Source organism: Theropithecus gelada, chromosome 11 (genome assembly GCF_003255815.1).
Source record: "Theropithecus gelada isolate Dixy chromosome 11, Tgel_1.0, whole genome shotgun sequence".
NCBI classification, from domain to species: domain Eukaryota; kingdom Metazoa; phylum Chordata; class Mammalia; order Primates; family Cercopithecidae; genus Theropithecus; species Theropithecus gelada.
In genome coordinates, this window is record NC_037679.1 from 120,427,820 (window position 1) to 120,448,846 (window position 21,027).

The window sequence follows — 21,027 nt, forward strand, 5'->3', positions numbered from 1 at the left end:
TGCCAGGAATGTATTTCCCTCAATGCAGTTAGCAGTCCCTGAGCCCTAAGCCACTGGTCCCTACAGCTGAGGCAGGGACTGCTGCTGGTAGTGGTTCTAATGGTCAGGTACAGGCTCTAGGGAACTAAGGGCATCATATGCCTTGGGGAGCAAGAATCTTCTGCCAGATCTGTGTTCAGGATCTTCTGTTCTTCCACAGTCCCCAGGAATCTATCTGCTTCCTGGCTCACCACCTATTTCCCTGACCCAGAACAGAATAGAAAATAGGCACCCTCCTATTCGTATGAAACAATGTTTCGTTTTTAAAAATGTTTCTGTTAGTAACAAATATAAAGTAAAGAGGTTCCTCTCAAACCTATTTTTCACATAGAGCCATCAAGGGAAATCTTTATGATGGAGAGACAAGGGTGGATCCAGTTGCAGCTACAAAGGTTGTAGCAGTATTGACGTGCATTTCCCAGCAATGCCACACCATGGTTACCCTGACTCTGACTCATCAGCTGAGATGGGGTAGAAGTGGCAAAGGAAAGCTGGAGTTTGGAGGAAACATGAGGAGGCAGAGTGAGGCTGAGAGAGCTAGTGTCCTCCCCAGAAAGGGTCCACAGATTTACCTCCATCCCCTGAGGGTGGGCACATCTCCATTAGCCCTGAGTTGAGGGTGGGTGGGTGTGGGGGGTCAGAAAGTGAGAGGAGAGGAGTATGCCCTGTGGCCATTCCCTTACTTAAAGCATTCCCTTACTTACTGAAGCATCCTGCTAGGCTCCATAGGCCCAGAGCTGAGGCTTGGGAGAACAACTGTCAACTAGAGGACATGGAGATAAATCTGTGGACCCTACAATTGAATGGAGAGAGTGAAGTACAGATTTTTTTTAATGTAATACATTAGAAGAGGAAGAAGTGAATTCTAGGAGGGGGAAAAAAACAGAAAGCTTTTTGGAAAAGGATCCATCTAAATGAGTCATAGGACTTAGATTCATCAAGGTAAGGCAGGGAACAAAGGGGGTGATTCCAGGTGCAATTTGTCTGACAAAAGGCTCAGAGGTCAACAAAGGCATGGACCAGCCAGAGTGACCAGAGCTACCAGCCACTACTTTAAACCAAGAACCCCACATCCAGTGCAGATCCAAAGGCTGTGAACCAATGAGAGACAGTGAGAGCTGTGGTTGGAATGAATAATTTGGGCAGGCAGAAGAGAGGCTGCAGGTGGGGAAGCTACATGGCGGCTCCTGCAGAATTCTGGGTGAGTGGAAATGAAGGTGAGAAACAGAAGGGTGAGAAACAGGAGAGTGGCCCTGAAAATGGGGAAGAGGGACAGGTGTGGGTGAGAGAAACTGTCACCTCCACTTCTCAACAGATCCTTCTCTCCAAGTTCACAGACTTTTCTAAGACACCAATTTCCTGATCATTGCTCAAGTGGCAGCTACTTCATCTATCAAGCCAGATTCCTCTGGTCCTACAGGCAGGATCTGTGTTTCCAATGGCGTTTGCCAATTACCCATCCTCTACTCTCACAGGACCCTGTGATGGCTTTACCGTTCAGCTTTAGAACTCTCAACCTCTCCCCGCTGCTCCCACCAACTGGTTTTCTGATCTTTTCTTCTCATTCGCTAAAGAGTTGCATTCTTCTCTCCAAATTTCACTGGCTACCCAGGGGTGTTCTCAATAATGTCACTCAATATACATAGTCAACTTTGCAAATAAATAGTGTTCAATACATGAAAGAATAAACTTAGCTCTGTGTATCAATAGAGAGAATATATGGCATTAGAAATGAAATTTAAAATATTGTGAAAACAAGGGTGTTTTTCCTAGGGCATCATGTCATGTATAATCTCAATCTATGAAACAAATACTCTTAATCTAGGAATAATCAAGAGTTTAACTTTGTTAACTGTTCCCATATGCTGGGTTTTCATCGTATTTATAAAAGCTTATTTAACAGCATTCTATATGAATGTGCATATATTTTTAACAAAGAGCTTGAAACTTCTGGTTTACTGTTGTCCATTTTGTAAAAAACAAAAAAAGAAAAAAGGCATTTCTCCAAGGAAAATATTTATATTCATAATACAATGACAACCAAGTTACTTTTTAAAGAGCACAAAATATTTACCACTTGATTCATAAGACAATAACTGCTGCACACATTTTGAATTCATAAATTATGATTCAGCTTTAGACTCAATCTGTACTGAGTTACTCAATGTCATCATGCCTCAAATCTAGTAAGTAATTAATGTAATTAATGTGGAGGTTTTGGGAAGCAGACAGTCTATATATATATATACACACACATACATACAAACACAGGTCCCTATATTTATACCTGTAAAATTCTGGGAAAAGTAACACTTAAGAAGAACAAGAAAGACAGTAACAGAAAATACTTTATGTTCTTGTGAATAAAGAATAATACCTAGGTATAAAATTCAGGACAGTCTCAAGTTTAATAACTTCTAGTCCACATATATGATGTTTCCATTCTGTGCTTTGATGACTGAGACTTACTAATAGACTTAAATGCCATAATCTAAGAAAGATACTACCATATATCATCAATTTAGTAATTAAGAAATGTTTGTTAAAGGCAAGAGAGAATACCATTTGCCAGGCATCACTAATTAAATCCTAGTTTTAAATTTAATGGTTTGAGGAGAAAGAGTATCATATTTTGGTTTCCACTCTCTACAACCGATAGTCAACAGAATCACCCAGAGAAACCATTAGCAAAGTGCAGAACTATGATTTCTACCCAGCAAAGCAGGAGAGGAGAAAAAAGAATAATAAACTTCGGAAGCTTAACCAAAACAATACAAGGTAGGAAAGGGGGAAAAACACTTTAGAAAGCTCAATAAATAAAAAAATCAAAATAACACAGAGAGAATAAAGCCTAACACCACAGGAATCACACTGATTATAAATGGATGGTGTCTAACCAGTAGCAACAAAAATAAAGAGACTATAAAAATTCTGAAAGTCACACACTGATAGATTTGGCCCATTAAACTCAATATTTTGAGCATGTCTTCTTTGTTTTGCTCAATATTTTGAGCAAATTTCTTATGATCTGGTGGTTTCAAATCAAAGCATTTATCATTTTCAATTGTTTAAGTATAATATTATATACTATGATCAAACATGTATGGAATAATGATTGTGAAGGATGCTAGCTGTTACTTTTGGGGAGACAGGGAAAAAGAGGAAGAAAAGATTTTTAAAGTTATTATCCTGCACTGAAGTTGTTGACTATCTTTTGGATGGGGGGGTGTCCTCAGCTTTATTGAAACTTTTTTTTTTTTTTTTTTTGAGACGGAGTCTTGCTCTGTCGCCCAGGCTGGAGTGCAGTGGCTGGATCTCAGCTCACTGCAAGCTCCGCCTCCCGGGTTTACGCCATTCTCCTGCCTCAGCCTCCCAAGTAGCTGGGACTACAGGCGCCCGCCACCTCGCCCAGCTAGTTTTTTGTATTTTTTAGTAGAGACAGGGTTTCACCGGGTTAGCCAGGATGGTCTCGATCTCCTGACCTTGTGATCCGCCCGTCTCGGCCTCCCAAAGTGCTGGGATTACAGGCTTGAGCCACCGCGCCCGGCCTATTGAAACTTTTTACTGACACTGAGCTAGGATGATGTTTCTCGTGTATTTCCCTGTACACGCTGACAGCTAATATACAGCCTAAGAGTATTTCACATTCCTGACTCTTAGTAGTAAACAAACATATTCTCAAAGGAATAAAAGAAAACATTTCCTCCGTTCGTGTTTATCTGTAATCCTGTTAACAAGCTACACACAAGTCATATCTGCCATCAGAGAAACCTCATTTAGTGGTAATAGCAATACCTGTAACAGGAGTTCGGTTTTTCAGCCTATCAACTTCCATAGTGAAGTCATCCTTCAAAAAAAGGAACCCAATAATGGAAAACAGGTAGACGAGGATGAGAGCCAGGACTGCAGTTAGAATAATAGAGCGGCCATTTCGTGTGACACTTTTTATGACATTCAGCAGAGTCTCTTCTCTGTACACCAAATCAAAAAGCTACAAAGATAAAGAAAACACTAATAAGAAAAGAAGGCATTGGAGGAAAAGGTGAACAAACATAAATATAATTACAAATACAAATGCAAACCATTCTAGTTTATATATAAAGAAATAACCTAAACCACCTTAAAATGAACCAAAGTATGTATTTCTTCTCCAGCTAGAATATATTAATAAACTGTTTTTCTGTAAAGATACATATAGCACAACATATAATGTGCATCTGTGGGTTTCATAACCAACATAATATCAATTTACTAAAACATTATAGAAATAGCTTAGTTTTACATTTGAATTCAGAAAAGTTATATTGTACTTTACCAACTGAGCTACTTATTCTTTATTTTTGGTCTTACTGATATTCTGCAGTTACTTCTGGAATATGTAAAATGGCTTAAGTGAGAATGCGAATTAGGTCCTCGTAAGTGATGAATAATTGAGAAATTCATTAAGTGTATTATTTAATCAAGGGATTAGAGGTGAAATTGTAAGAACAGTTTCATGAGTCTGATGCAGTGGGAAAAGTATGAAATTTAAAAATATTTGGAAAATGCAAACATCCTTCCTTAGTAACAGGGTATAATGAGGAAAAAACCTATTACTTTAGTATATACTTGGAAATGGAAGTACAAACAAAAATATAATATGTAATTTTGCTAATTGACTTTCTCTAATAGGTTACTACCTATTTTGTCTTCAGTAATAGAAAATCTACGCACTAGTCAAGCTCTGTGTTTGCAATCTGTAGTAGACACTAAGGACAATTTAATTTATTGCTACATTATAAAGTTGAAATTATACATTAGAAAGTACATGTTTATTATTAAAATCTGGTTAAATGCAATAAAATCACATTCACTTTTAGAAAGGCATAAATATCTGTTTGGAAATGAATAGTATTTTAAAAAATGGAATAATTGGAGTTTGTCTTCTATCTGTGGGCAGTAATTAGAGTTTCTGAACTGGCTGAAATGATCAATTATGTGTCATATACCCTTTCAGGGCCTTGGTCTATTTTTTTTCTGAGTACTGAGGGTTATACAGTTACTGTCCAATTTAATTGTAGTCTTGCAAATAATTGCTGTCTAGATATTAACTTGTTTGCTCACCTTAGGAAACTGCTATTTTATGATGGTTAATTTTTTTTAAAGTCTATTTTGCTATCTATTTACCTCCTGGAAGGAGCAGTCAGCTTTAGAAATAAAGTCAATATTCTTCAGTACAGACAAATTAACGAATGCACATTCAACTTCCAAATTGTCAACATTGTGGCTTATTAAATTTATTTAAGCAGAAAGTTGACATAGTCGAGATTTTTCTTTAAGTTAACTCAGCAGAGGTTTAAAGAAAAAAAAATCTGGCAATGTGCTGTAGTTCAGCTCTAGAGAAGGTTTATAGCTTTCAGAAGCTCCTGGGATGCTTGCTAAAAATGCATATGCCTGGGTTCCATTCTAGGCCCATGGAATCAGAATCTTACAAAAGCTGTTGACATTGGGCAGGCTGATTGTTCTTTCCATTTATTTCTGAAAACAAAATCTAGAGTGTGGTTTTTATTATTCTAGATAAAGGACTGACAATTTTGGGTACAACAGGGAATTAATATTCACATATTTTTCAAATATAAAAAATCTTAAAAAATATGCTTACATATGATTTTTGGTATTATGTATATTACAATTTTCTTCTAGTACTCTAAACATCAAAATAGACTATATACTTTTCAGAACCAACCCAATAAGAACAAACTAGCATCAATACGGTAAGATTTGAAAGATAAAAGACCAGAGGAAAGTACAATTAGAAAATGGGGTTAATAAAAACATAAACATGAGTACATAATTTCACATGTTTTTCATATTATCTGATAAGGTTTGGCTCTGTGTCTCCACCCAAATTTCATCTCGAATTGTGTCAGGGGAAGGACCTGGTTGGAAGTGACTGGATCATGGGGGTGATTTCCCTCATGCTGTTCTTGAGATGGTGAGGGAGTCCTCTGGAGATCTGATGGTTTTTAAAGTGGCAGTTTTCCCTGTGCTCTTCTCTCTTTCTTTTGCCACCATGTAAGACATGCCTTGCTTCCCCTTCAACTTCCACCATGATTGTAAGTTTCCTGAGGCCTCCCCAGCCATGTGGAACTGTGAATCAATTAAAACTCTTTTGTTTATAAATTACTCGGTCTCTGGTAGTATCTTCATAGCCATGTGAGAATGGACTAACACATTCTCTGTTCAATGGATCTTGATATTCCTAGTCTCCCATACTATCCCTATCCATTTTATAAACAAGAAAGCTGAGCACAAAAGTATTATAAATTCATCAAATCCTATACATTAAATGGGTATAGCTTTCTGTATGTCAATCATACTTTAGTAAAGTGGTTTAAAAATTATAGAATATTACATGTCAGTCAGGTAAAAGTGCTGGGTATAATAGGACTTTTTATATCACAAACAGGTTAAAAAATGAACTTTTTCTGGTGAATCAGGGCAAAAAGAATTCATTTAGATTGTTAGAACAGAAAAAATATCTACTAATGAATAATCTAACTTAACTGCCTATAAGTTTATATGAAAATACAATAGACAAATCTACTCTTCACTGTGGCTCTTTCAAATGTTTGAGGGTATATGGAAAATTGGCCTCATTTCAGTCTTCTCAAATGGGTGTGCTAGATAATAGGGAGGCAGGAGGTGCTGGATTTGTCCCTCATGACTCAGCCAAATTTTTCAACAAAATGTTTTTAGATCTTTAACTTGTTTTCAGGGATCATCTCATTGGACAATGCTCTCCGCTGCATGCCAACTATGAACTGGAAAGATAAATAAATTGTTCCTATAGCATCATGATGGTAACCTGGTAGTGCTTTTTAAGTTTCAAAATATTATCACATATGTGTATTGACTCCTCTCCTGGTTTATGGCTATAAACCAGTACATATGTAGGAAGGTAAATCAGAATTTTTTTAAAAAGCAACCTTTAGAAAAAAAAATCTGAAAGAGCTGCTTAATGAGTTAAATATATGTAGATAAGTTTAACAGCAATGACATATTAAACCAAAAACTAAAAGACTGTTCTTAAAACAACTGTCTTTTTGCTATGATTTTTTTTAATTCCCCTCATTTTACTTACATGCCATTCTAAAGGTACACACAATTTTTGATATTATAAATAAAATACAGTGATTTCAGTACCGAAGAAAATATACTCCTATTTTGTCTCCCACACTCTGTAGGAGAATCTTTAAATGTAAAGGGAAATATTAGTTGGCTGAAAGCAAAAGCAGCCCTTGTCATGTGAAGCCTGGGTCAAGAGGTGGGGTGACCGGTTGCTTCTCAGAGAGGAAATAAAGAACTCCACCACCTGTGTGGTTTCCCAAAGAAAAAAAGACTACGAATGATAATAATTCACGCTTTTCCTAGGAAATTCTAAAAATAACATAATTTGTCCTAAATGTCAGGCTTTGCTTAAAAAAAAATCAAAGGAAGAGGCATAAGAAGCAGCAGCATTGTGTACTTTTTCAGCAGTGATTGTCCACATAGCGATGTACTCACCAGGAAGCTATAGAAGAATTCATGGACAAAAAGGCCCAGCATGCAAACCAGGACATACGCCACGTGATAGAGAAAGGCCATATCCAGGATGACTGCTCGGTACCCACGGGTGAACGTGCCACGATTTCCAACAAAACTCACCAGAAATACAATTTTATTACAAAGCTAAAGGGAGGAAAGGATTAGAGATTACTGTCTTATTTATCCTGAAACTCACATGAATGAAAACTATTATTCATGAAGTCCATGACTTTTTGACATGGATGAAACTATTATTCATTAAAATCTATGAGTTTTTGACACGGATGAAAACTATTATTCATAAAGTCCATGACTTTTTTCATAATTTCTCATTTTATAGTCCTTCAGTATTGCTTACAAATTGGCAGGTAAACATTATACATGCAAAACTTGCATCCTTTGCAGCTTCAGGAAGAGAGAGAATGATAAGAGACTATGCAATCAAGACAGGTCTGGATTTAAATCTTGGCTCTTCCATTACTGTTGTATGACCTAGTCCATGCAGTTGAAGGACTTAATGGTTTACTCTGAAAAACTGGAATAAAAGAATTTCCACCTCATAGAACCCCTCAGATGATTAAATGATGTAATACGTATGAAGTCCTTAATACAATGACTCCTAAAAATATTACTTTTATTATATTTTTATAGTAACTGTAATATGTAAAATGTTTTTATTATGCTGTAAATATAACAGAAAAATATCTTTTCAGAAAATATCCAGAGAGCTGTTCTTGATTTTGTGTTTTCATTCTGGACTTTGTCTACTGAGTAGTATTTTAAACAAGTAAGTGATTAAAATTATTTTTGCATTTAATTTACTTTATATACATAGAAAATATAAATATACTTACATACCTGAGTCAAATTAATGTATGTATATATTTTCTAAGCCCTATGTGTGATAATAATTCAATAAACATTTTGGAGTGTTTATTACGCTTCTGACCATGTACAGTATTTATATTCAAACCACATTTTATATTGCCTTTTGTGGCATAATTTTGGAATGCAGAAATTTATACTGAGATCCTTTGGCAATAATAACGATGTGTGTGCACTGATTTATAAACTTAGCACCATCTATTTAGTTCTAGAATCACTGCAGTAATTATAAACCAAAGAGCCAATTTTGTGTCTTAGTCATCAAGGAAAGAATTACAGATTTCAAGGGTTTACAGTTTGCTCTTCTTAATTGTTCCGAGTTCTTTAGGTTATCTAATGGAACCATATTTGTCCTTAAATGTCCAGTCCTAACTTTGGAAAAACAGGTTGCTCTTTGCAACATTGTTGATTTGTTCAATATATATTAACAAATTGTGAGGAATGATTTTTAAATAACACAAGAAGGACCATAACACTTTGAAGTAGATGCAAAATTCAGGGGATTGGAAAACCTTTTCCTTTCCATTTCTGAAGTTCAAATCAGTACAGATGAAGTGAGAAATGGGTTACTACTACATGTTTGGAAGAGCCAACCAAATTAACATAGCAACTAAAAAGGCCAAAACTTTCCTAAATTTCTCCCCTGCTGATTAAGCATCCTCTCAATAATCAATGTTGTTACTTCATTCATGTCTTACTTCACTGTTTAGTGTTTCATCATCAATATTTTATGCTATTATTAAGGATAGCTGTAGCAGAATGGACGCCTTTATATTTTCAGCCCAAGAGCAGGTTTAATATTATAAGAACTTATTATTTTAAAACCCAGGAAATATATAAAAATGCTAATCTATATGACATATTTAACAATAAACACCCCTGAAAATGGTGAAAAAGAGTGTCCAGAAGAAGAATACTCAGTAGTTATTTAAATTGTTTTGAATGCCCATTATTATTTAAATTTGTACTATTTACCTTGATTCACCCACCAGAGTTCAATATGAAATAGAAATAAGTTGTATAAAAATAAAATTAATAAATGGAGTCATGAATTTTCAGAAAGATGAGTATGTTTAAGACACATTGTTTATATGATCTCTAATTCTCTAAATGAAATCATAAAAATGATGCAGAAAAACTATTTATAAGCTCCATATACTGAGGAAAAAAATACACTGAATTTAAATTATCAAAAAGAACAATACGTTTCATTTCTCAAATAATGCAAAAACAAGGCTACATTTCTTCCTAAAAGAGACTCCACCATTTTCACCTGAAAAATAAAGATTTGTCTTATTTGTTTTCAGGTTTTGGTTTTTGTTTTATTTTTGAACCTTGATCGAGAGCTTGACGAATAGATTCCTGTTCTCTTCACTAAGTCTTGACGTGGAGTGGAGTTGATACTGACAGTGGCGTCTACCTATTTCTGCTGAGATCAAAAACAGGGAACTTGGTGTCCTTTTGTTTTAAAGTGTTCATGTGAAGGGGAAATATGTGCAGGAATAAATGTTTTGGGTGGGAAAGAAGTTGAATTGTGAATTCTCCTTTCTTCATGAAATTTACAAATTGTTTTCATACAGAATTTTCCATGAAAGCTTGGAATATTTATGCCAACAATGAGCAAGTTGCTAAAACAGTTTCCCTTTTCATGTCATTAAAAAGTGGACATTGTCTAACCAGTTCTTCATTTGTCAATGCCATTATAGCAAGGGTCCATGTGGGTGACGAAAAGTGGATGGTGTGCCCAGGAAACTGGGCAAGATGGTCACAAGGCTCTTCTGAGCTGGTGCTAAGAGGTTCCTCAAGTCAATACACAAATGTCAATTTGAAGGACCATAACTGTCCTATATATATATATTTTCTTACTCTGTCTATTATTCAAAGCCATCCCTGATACAGTTTTTGTTGGGGATGAGGTGAATTGTGTGATGGTGGGGAAAGGGATGGAACTGAAACAGCATCAATGCAAGCTTTGGGACAGTTTTTAAAAAATGATAATACACCATCCAAATGATTTACCAATAGGTCTTCTGAAAAAAAAGCAAAATCAATGTTTGTTTAATTAATGTATACTAAAGTAAGTTCATTACATTTATTTAAATTTACTTAAATTACCTATTTGCGAATTATGAAATCATTACTAATTATTTACTAAACAACTAAATTACTTACTAATTATTTACTAAATAATTAATATATTTAATTAAATTAGTTAACAATATAGTAATTAGTAAATAATTTAACTAATTAAACTATAAAGTATATATGAAAATACTACTTATTTAACCAATAATGTAACGATTATTACCGAATAATAATAAAATGCTACTTTATTGAATAATTTAACTAATTATTTAGTAGATACTTTATCAGTTAAATAAGTTATTCAAGAAAGTAGTGTTTTCATATATACTTTATAGTTATTGATATGTCTTTGCAGGACTTTTAACAGTACAGTATAGTGGAAAGACACTGAATTCGAAGGCGGGTCATCTGGTTCCAGTCTTGGCTCTGCCACTAATTTCTTGCTTTGGTAAATCCTCCTGGTGTCTATAGGACTTTGTTTTCTCATATCTAAAATGAAATGCCTAGAAGGGAATAATCCTTAAGCTCCCTCATAGCTGTAGAATTCTATGTGATATCCTTTACATGTTACTATTTTACTTGATCACAGACATTTATAGCTGCTTTATCTTTGTCTTTACCTTATTCATTTGGTGTTATTTGGTACTCCGTCCCTGATCAAGAATTCTATCCCCATCTTACATTGTTCCTATGGGAAAACATGACCTATTTTTTAGGAATAAATCGTATAAGAAAAAGACTGTCTACTTATTTATTGAAAGGTAAAACTGAATTTATGATTTTCAACTCAATTACCATATTTTCATCAACCATGTAAGTTAAACTTCTTACTAAAAATGAGATGGTTTGATTCAAAAATCTCCATTTCAGGGGCATTACATCTAAGGCAGGACAAGGTTCTAAGATCAATGTGTAAGGCAAAATTTGCATGCAGTCAAAATCACCCTGGCAATCTCTTAAATTGCTGACAAAACAGAACAGTAAGCACAGGTCATGTAAATGGTAGCGTCTCTTACTAAATTCAGCTCATCCTACTTTAACCCCAACACTGCAGCAGTTTTCTGTTTCTGCAACTAGAAGTAGTTAGGAGCATTCAGTGACCATATTATGTGAAAAAGAGTGTGTGTGTGTCTGTGTGTGTGGAGAGAGAGACAGAGAGACAGAGAGAGAGAGAGAGAGAGAGAGATAAAATGAAAGTTGTTTACTCTGAATATATCATTGAATTTGTGTAAGTTAAATGAACGTACGGTGGAACTCAACCTCACAAATTAGCAGTAACATGAGGCCTCCCAGAAAGCTATCTACAGGTAAGTAACTAGGGACATTACCCTATTAAATCTGAACACAGTGGCTCATTGTTAGTAGACTAGCTATCTGCTAAGCTCCATTTGCTTCTTCTCTCTGCAAATGGTGAGACCAAGTTATTAAATGAATTACACATTTCCAGGTACTATTAGAAAGGAAAAATCATTGTAGATAAGAAGTTTAGAAGATATTAAAAGATCTTTTGCTGATATTTTACTACATTGTTATTTATTTAAAAGTCTGAACAACAAAAATTAATGGAGTGGTTAAACAGATTATATAACACCCATATAACTGGAAATAACAGTTATTAAAATGAGATTTACAAATAATTTTAATGGCATGAAAAAATATTAAGTGACCCCGAATTTATAAAATGTGTGCTTATATTTGTCAGAATAATATATTAATTTCCATTACCAATAACCAACAATGCAGTGCAGAGGGAAGAAAACTAGACTGGGTTATAAGATATGCTTTATAACTGAGAAAAAAACACTTGGATTTTTTGAAATATCTCAAATATTGAGATCACTTCTGTGACAAGGCAAACTAGTTGAAATCTAGACCAACTGCTAGTTTTAGAAATGAATGAAGACAATAAAAAAGAAGCCAGTACTAAGTGGTTGAGTAACATAACACAGGTTGAGGATTTTCCTCCCTCTTGATTCCTTTTCCAAAAATAAGACTTTCTGCATTGGCTTAACATTGTGAAAGACAGAGTCCAGAAAAAACTCCTCGAGAACCAAAACACAAATGTTTTTACAATCAGAATAAGAATGTTTTACAATTAAAGGGTGCTTCATCTATTATTACAGATAGTTGGTAAACAGCTGCTATTGTTACTATTCTATCATTATCACCGTTACTAATCTTTTCTAAATCTTTTCAACTCACCTTCTCAACAACCCAGTGAAGACAGATCAGGCTTTAGCATCTTCCCTTCACTAATGAGAAGAATGAAATTCAAAGTCTTGCTGATTTGCCTAAAGTCTAGAACTCGGATGGTCATTAAGGCAAAACTGTCAGGTAGATGTCTTCTTCTGTTTTTCTTATTTCTGATACCTATACTTTTAGCATTTATAGTTTCACCTCTTACACAATGCAAACTTTTAAGTGTAAATAAATTAAGTTAATAAATGTACTAAAACTTAAAGTACAAAATATGACTAATTGATGTTTTCATGTATTTATTTCCTACCTCCTGGGTAACAATAAACCATAGATAGCTTTGTAGTGAACTTGTTTTTTGGTTTTTGTTTTTTCCTTTTTGAGACGGAGTCTCGCTCTGTTGCCCAGGCTGGAGTGCAATGGCACGATCTCGGCTCACTGCAACCTCCACCTCCTGGGTTCAAGTGATTCTCCTGCCTCAGCCTCCTGAGTAGCTGGTATTACAGGCACAAGCCACCATGACCAGCTAAATTTTGTTTTGTTTTGTTTTGTTTTTGAAACAGAATCCCATTTTGTCACCCAGGCTGTAGTGCAGTGGCCTGATGTCAGCTCAGTGCAACCTCTACCTCCCGGATTCAAGGGATTCTCTGGCCTCAGCCTCCCGAGTAGCTGGGACTACAGGTGTGCACCACCACGCCATACTAATTTTTACATTTTTAGTAGAGACAGGGTTTCACGATGTTGGCCAGGTTGGTCACAAACTCCTGACCTTGCGTGATCCGCCCACCTCAGCCTCTCAAAGTGCTGGGATGACAGGCATCAGCCACTGTGCCCAGCAGTGAACTTGTTATGTTAAAATGAAGGTAGATGATACTCACTAAAACATTTTTATTTTATTTTTTGTAGAGATGAGGTCTCACTATGTTGACCACGCTGGTCTCGAACTCCTGTCTTCAAGCAAGCCTCCTGCCTCAGCCTCCCAAAGTATTGGGATTATAGGCATGAGCCATAGCACCCAACCTAAAACATTTTTATTAATCCACATAATATTAAAATTATAGATAAAACTTTTTTCTATCTATATCTACAATATAAAAATGACAATTATTCCATTGAATGTATTTATCCCAAATTAAAGTTGATTTTTTTTTTTTTTTGGTCAAAATACTCTGAGCAGCCAGACACAGTGGCTCATGCATGTAATGCCAGCACTTTGGGAGACCAAGGCGGGTGGATCATGAGGTCAGAAGATCGAGACCATCCTGGCTAACATGGTGAAACCTCATCTCCACTAAAAATACAAAAAAGTAGCCAGGCATGGTGGCACGCACCTGTAGTCCCAGCTACTCAGGAGGCTGAGGCAGGAAAATTGCTTGAACTGGGAGGTAGAGGTTGCAGTGAGCCAAGATCACGCCACTGCACTCCAGCCTGAGCGACAGAGCGAGACTCTGTCTAAAAAAGAAAAAAAAAAATGCTCTGCGCTGGTAGACCATAATGTATCATTTGATTGTGCAAACAGATGTTCTATTCTGTGAAGGTCATTAGAGTCCCCAGATTTCTACAGTTAATAAGGGAGAGATGTGGCATATCTACATGTATATTCTTTCTCATAAATAAAGTGAAATATAAAACTTGCCTCTTCTATGAAGAGTCATTTGCTATAGCGGAATTATTTTCACCAAACCTGGCAAAAGCTATCTTCTTATCCTCTCCCATGAGGGGGAAAAATACACCAAATGTCTTTGGTTTCCCCTAATAGACATTAGAATGTTATTCCTTATCTCTTTATATATTCTTGGTCCAAAAACAAAGAAAATGCAAATCGGTGAGTATGACACATCAACTTCTGGATGGCAAGAACCATTTCCTTTATCGTCTTGGTATTTTTAGTGTCTATTATATAACAGAGGCCCAGTAAATGATTATTATTTTTGGCCCAACTCTAGCTATTATTTCACTTTGTCAGACTCATATTTTTTTTTCACTTGGATTTATGTCTTCTTGAGGGCCAGTTACCAGTTTACAAATATTATTTGCTTCTTCAAATAATATAGTTCAATATGCAATGTATGTTTTTAAAGAAAAAAAAAGTCAAACACATAGGCTTAGAAAAATTTAGACAAATTCATGAAGATTCTCTAATTTGCTTGTTTGGTAATATGTGAAATTAGCTTATTTCCAAGGCATTGAAGGTACATGTTCAGTTCATGTAAACACCTTCTGAATGTTTCAATGCCAGCTGTTAAAGCAGAGAAACACGGAGCTGGGAAGGAGTAAGGCAGGTAGGATTACATTTATAAATGTGACAACTTCTCCCCTCAAGAAACTTACAGAATAATATATTTGGAATTTTACAAAATTCTTTACTGATAGACTTCTTTGTAGGTATAGTACACTTCCCTTCATTGACAATGATTGAGGATAATTGGCAATTTGGTTGCCTGAATGTTGTAGCTAATTGGGAGCTGTCAAATACATCATGTCTAATTTTTGAAGAATTGTAGTAAAATAGAGGTCAGAAACACAGAAACACAGAATTGGCCATATTAGCTCAGCTTTATAATTCTTGAAAGTTTGGTTGACTATTTTATTAGTTCATTTTAATAAATCAATATAATAAATACATTTTATTAATCAAATATTTGCTAAATATTACTTATTAAATCTTCGCTAAATATTAAATATTTATTACTAAATAAATATTTGCTATATATTTTACTTGCAAGCCACTGTAAATATATAAGAATACAAAGATAATTGTTCATTTATTCATTCACTCACTCATTAATTTATTTATTTAGGAAATATTTACTGAGCACCTATAATGTTCTTGATATTGAATGATCAATCCTTAAATATAGTAAAATGTAGTAAGGGAGATTAGTCCTAATTACAGATACCAGAATATAGGACATTACATTGGAAACCCAGGAAAAGATCAAAAGTGCCTAGGTATTCAACATATAGATTAGCAATACTTATTTTCTTACCTGGCCGTTTGTTATTTCATCAGCCTGATGGTTTTACCTTTTAATATCCCTGTATGGCTGTGCCATGCATAACGTTGGGTAGTCCCTCCAAAATTGTATTTCTCGGGTAAAATTATTTCTATAAATGTATCACTTGCTTTTTGAAATACTACTACTCTGGTTTACTTATTGTAAACTCACCTAACTCAAGCTTAACAATGTGCTTCCTTATTCTAATATTTCAAAATTTGGTAAAAAAATTCATCATATCTATGACTTTCATCAGTTTATAAAATTTGTTCACATAAAAAGAACACAATTTAGTACTTTCTCATATAGAAATCCTTTTTCTTAGGTCATTTGATGAAAGGTGCTCACTTTCAAAATTCTATTGAACATAATTTAATCTTTTTTGGATGATTTACGATGTCACTTTGGAATATTAACAATGGCTCAGTCATTTTTGTCAATAGCTGTGGGTACAGGATGCAGAATGCATTAAAATTGGATTGGATTAAATTGATGGCAGAACTGGGTCATTCCCCAAATGTTACTTTCTTAAATATAGCAGTCTTTTATCTGTCATTTTTTCTTTCACTCTAAATTAAAAAAAAAAAAATGTACAAATCATGCTCTGGTTAATTTAGATTTATAATAAATTAGAATTCACCAGGCACACATGAATGAAAAGCATATAGTTATATTTTTATATTTCATACATTTTTAAACTAATTCTGTAACAAGTATAAAGCTAAGTAAAGTACTTACATTAGCTGCACCAAGAAGTATTAAGGTAGGCCCAAGACCTATTGTGTATATTGATCTGAGCATTATTGATACAAGAAACGGCCGAATACCCACAGGCTTGGAGAAGAAAAACAGCATAGATGTGCAGATCGCAACTGCTATCCAAAGAAGAACCGAGAACAATGGAGAAAGTGTACCTGTAAAATGTGGAAAAAATGTATTGTTATTAAGAATAAAACTAAAAAATGCTAAAATATTTGCTGCTCTACTTTATATGCTATCATTAAGTCAAAGCCATAATCCACTAAATTTCAAAATGACCCCATCTACATTCTTCATATTTCAAGGAAATGTCTTTGAACACGTTACTCATTATTACATTTCCAGAAAACCTGTGATTACTTTCAAGCTACTTAAACACTCACTAATGTTCCTTTTATTAAGTCAGACAATTGTTCATCTTTCTCTCATATGAGGATGATTCTTTAAATACTTTTGATAGACATCTCTCTCAGGAACCTTAATTCAAAGTTTATGGTTAATGACCATTAGTTATATAGCTAAATCATTAAAAAATTGAATTCATACCTTGTTTTGTCCTATTAGTATCAAGTTTCCATATTCTAGATTCCTCTGAAGAATGTAGTAGAATAACCTTTATAAAATAGACACACACTTTAACTGCTAAACACACACGCATAGATATGTGTATGAATATGCGCAAGAGTGTGTGTATTTGAAGGCCAACTCAACTTCTAAATAAAGTGGTTAGCTATTTAATCATCAGAAAATTCACATTCCAAATGTCTTAAAAAACAAACTCCGTTACACATAAGATTTCTTAGAAACTCCCCAAAAGAGAGGCTCAAAAATATTCTTTCTTTAATAAGTAGTACAATTCATTGACATTTGCACTGACATGTGCATTCAAGGAATCCTTTCCTGAAGGTCACGTGGTGCTGCATTTGCAGAAGTAAATTAAGAGGCAACATTCTTGGGCTGATTGGATCTGCTCTGGGGCCTCAAATGCATGTCTATAGGCTGACATAGAAAGGAAACAACAAAATGGAGATTTTCCACTACGTCCTCTGGTAAATATTCAATAACAGTCTTATTCTTTTGGCCACACCTCTTATCTTTATTTATAAAATTTGCTACTGCATGCAAAACACCTCAAGGACTTGGTGTGCATAGCTTTTGTACTGTCATCAAAACTCGGATTATTCGACTCCTTTAATGAATTCTGTATAAAACTCTTAGTTTACAGTGTGTGCTAACATCTCAGAAATAGGCAGGAAGATCCTGCTAGTTGTTAAAAGACAAACAAAAAATCAGATAATGAACAGCATTCATTTAGACATGTTTACTTTTGCAAGGTTTGTTCTTATGCTGTCTCTGAAAGCACATAATGATGAAAGGAGGTTGGGAAGAGAGATGTGATATTCCCCCCTCACCAAATTTATAATCTCATAAGATTAATTTGGAGATGGGGAAAGAAAAAGGGTAAACTGCTCTGAAAGTTACCTTCAATTCCTGTCCTCTGGCAATGCTAACATACATGTACCCTACTCGCATTTACGATGATGTTGGCTTGTAAGCACTCTACATCCACCAAACTACAGACTGACCACCAACTGCCTTGACCTCACAGATCTCAAACAGCCATAGAGTAAATAATGCCTTCAACTTTCTCTCTTGCTTACTGGGACTTGAGACTCCATCAGAATGTAAACTCTAAAAGGATGAGGACCATCCCTAGGCTTATCGCCATGCCTGTTACACAACAACAAATAAAAATTTGTTGATTGAGTAAATAAACAAAAATATATTCTGTGAGTTTGTTTTGAATAAATAACTAAGTCTCCAGTTATCAACTCCCCAAGCCACACAGCTTAGGTTTTAAGTTCACTAGAACTGACAACATCTTCAAGGCACATTTACATCTGACTTTTCAGCATAATTCATAAGCAATGTCTTGGTGACATTCTTATTCTAGAATAATTTGGCATAGATAGTCACATTGTGCATTGTCACTAATTCCTGATAAACTATCTACCTCTTTACTATTCTTTTCAAGACAATATCTGGTTTGCTGAGATTTTCCCTTGATCAAACAGAAATTATAGTCATACAATTAAAATTGGGTGTTTGATCCCTTTGTGAAAAGGACTCAAAGAATGTCTAGTATAGTAGCTAGCACATAGGTTCACACTAAATATGTATTTGAATGAATAAACTCAAAAGTTATTTAAAACAGCTATTGACGGGCCAGGCGCGGTGGCTCAAGCCTGTAATCCCAGCACTTTGGGAGGCCGAGACGGGTGGATCACGAGGTCAGGAGATGGAGACCATCCTGGCTAACACGGTGAAACCCTGTCTCTACTAAAAGATACAAAAAACTAGCCGGGCGAGGTGGCGGGCGCCTATAGTCCCAGCTACTCGGGAGGCTGAGGCAGGAGAATGGCGTAAACCCGGGAGGCGGAGCTTGCAGTGAGCTGAGATCGCCTACTGCACTCCAGCCTGGGCGACAAAGCGAGACTCCGTCTCAAAACAAAAAACAAAAAACAAAAACAACAGCTATGTTTATAATTCTCTTCTCTAAGAATGATCATATTGGTTTCTATCTGAAGATTCAATGCTAAAAAGAGAATTGAAGTCTCCCTGACAAACTCTAGAGAAGACAGTGCAGATTTTCTTTGAGTCTGGCACAAAGTCTTGCTTGCCTGGCTAAATTTTGTATTTTCAGTAGAGTTGGGGTTTCACCCTGTTGGCCAGGCTGGTCTCAAACTCCTGACCTCGGGTGATCTGCCTGCCTTGGCCTCCCAAAGTGCTGGGATTACAAGCATGAGCCACCTAGTCCAGCTGACAGTACAGATTTTCAAAGCCATTCTTTTCCCATTTCTCTCCTTAATACTCTATATATGTATCCATTTTCTATAATAAGCATGATATTATTTTAATAATACAAAAAGTTTTATAATTTACCCTATACATTTATAAATCTTAGAAAGTATGAAGTTTATCCTTTATGAAAGAAAATCCAGAAAGCAAAATTGCAAGCTTCAATCCAGTTCACATCATGGAGCTCTGCTATCTACCTCATGCAGACTCTATAATTTCCTGTATAGAACATGTTGCTTCTTAATTCCCTGTTTTTCTCCATCCCTCTGTCTCCCAAGTAGCCTTATGAGATCTTTCTGTTTCCTCTACCTCAGTCCAGCTAAAGTAGATATCCACTCAGAAATCCCTGGGTGGCCTTTACTATTGTGCCTTATTCATTTCTTGGTCCCTTAACTAGACTGTGAACTCTTTGAGGACAAGGACAAGTTTACTAATCTTTGTATTTTACAATCTTTGTATTTAACAGTACCTGGCACATAGTGGCACTCCATCAACAGTTAAGTTGAAGGAATTGAAATCACCATGAAGAACTCATTTTCTTTAACACAAAACACTTGATGGAAAAAAATAATTACACTACAAATTTTAATATAATTTTTAAAAATCACATGCTATCTTGGTATAAGGAATTCCCATGGCATCAATTTTCTCCACTAACTAGTCTGCCTTTGCCAAATGAAATCCAGGATTGGGGTATCTGGCGTGGCAGCCATCAGTTTCTGAGTGGACTCCCAGGACATTCCCAGCACCAGAAGCTGCTGCTTCAGCCACAACCAGTGTAGCCTCATTCCTCAACATTGGCACTTTTCCTTTTTAGAGAAGCATATGATAAACAAACGCCACAAAAATCAATCAGCCAAAGAAACCCAACCCAAAACCTTTAGCCATAAAAAATAGGCCCTGTACTCCTGAACAAATTGAAACCAAACTCTTCAAAGCCTGGCAATTAAAGGAGATTCTCTATCTGCAGTAGAGGGTGAAGAGTGTCCAACAGGCTGGTCCTCTGAGAATTATCTCTGCCTTAAATGTCTCCTTTTGGTTACTGTACCCCACCACCTGGTTGAGGAGGGAAACTACTCTCTCAGTTAATATCATAACCCAAGTGTGAATCAATTATTTGAGCACAAGAAAATCCTAGCAGTTCAGGTGTTCAGACTGGAAAATATAGTTGGAGGAAGCATACATGGCTCCTTCCCTCTGCCAATCCCTCTGTTCTCACCACAACATTGGTACCAGCATGTATTAGGATCTGGGGTTAGAAGGGTGGCATATTTTAAGCAGAGTTCTTTTTTTGTAGTGCAAGACTTATCAGCTGATTTCATAATCAGCTTCTACACCGAGTCAAGGAACTTCAGGGTTGGACAGAATCCTTACATTTATTATTATTTTTTCTTTTTTAACTTTATCCTTTACCTAGATTCCCCAAATGTCAACACCTCATATAACCACATTACAATGATCAGTATCAGGAAATTAACATTGATAGACCACTTTTATCATCTATCTAGTCAAAGTTGGTCATTTGCCCAATTTATGTCCTTCTTCTGAACCAGGGTCACACACGGGATTCAGTTGTCATGTCTCTTTAATATCTTTTAATTTGGATAGTTCCTCAATCTTTCTTTGTCTTTCATAAGCT

The 21,027-nt window shown here is 35.5% G+C and overlaps 1 protein-coding gene across 1 annotated transcript in view; it reads right to left on the reverse strand.

Moving 5' to 3' along the window:
- ITPR2 (inositol 1,4,5-trisphosphate receptor type 2) overlaps positions 1 to 21,027 on the reverse strand; it is a 492,062-nt gene that overhangs the window by 75,631 nt on the left and 395,404 nt on the right. Inside the window, exons 49-51 of the mRNA XM_025402066.1 lie at positions 16,509 to 16,684; positions 7,585 to 7,749; positions 3,835 to 4,030 (exon numbers count right to left, since the gene is read on the reverse strand). Of these exons, the coding sequence (XP_025257851.1) occupies positions 3,835 to 4,030; positions 7,585 to 7,749; positions 16,509 to 16,684 (537 nt within the window). The remainder of the gene's footprint in view (positions 1 to 3,834; positions 4,031 to 7,584; positions 7,750 to 16,508; positions 16,685 to 21,027) is intronic.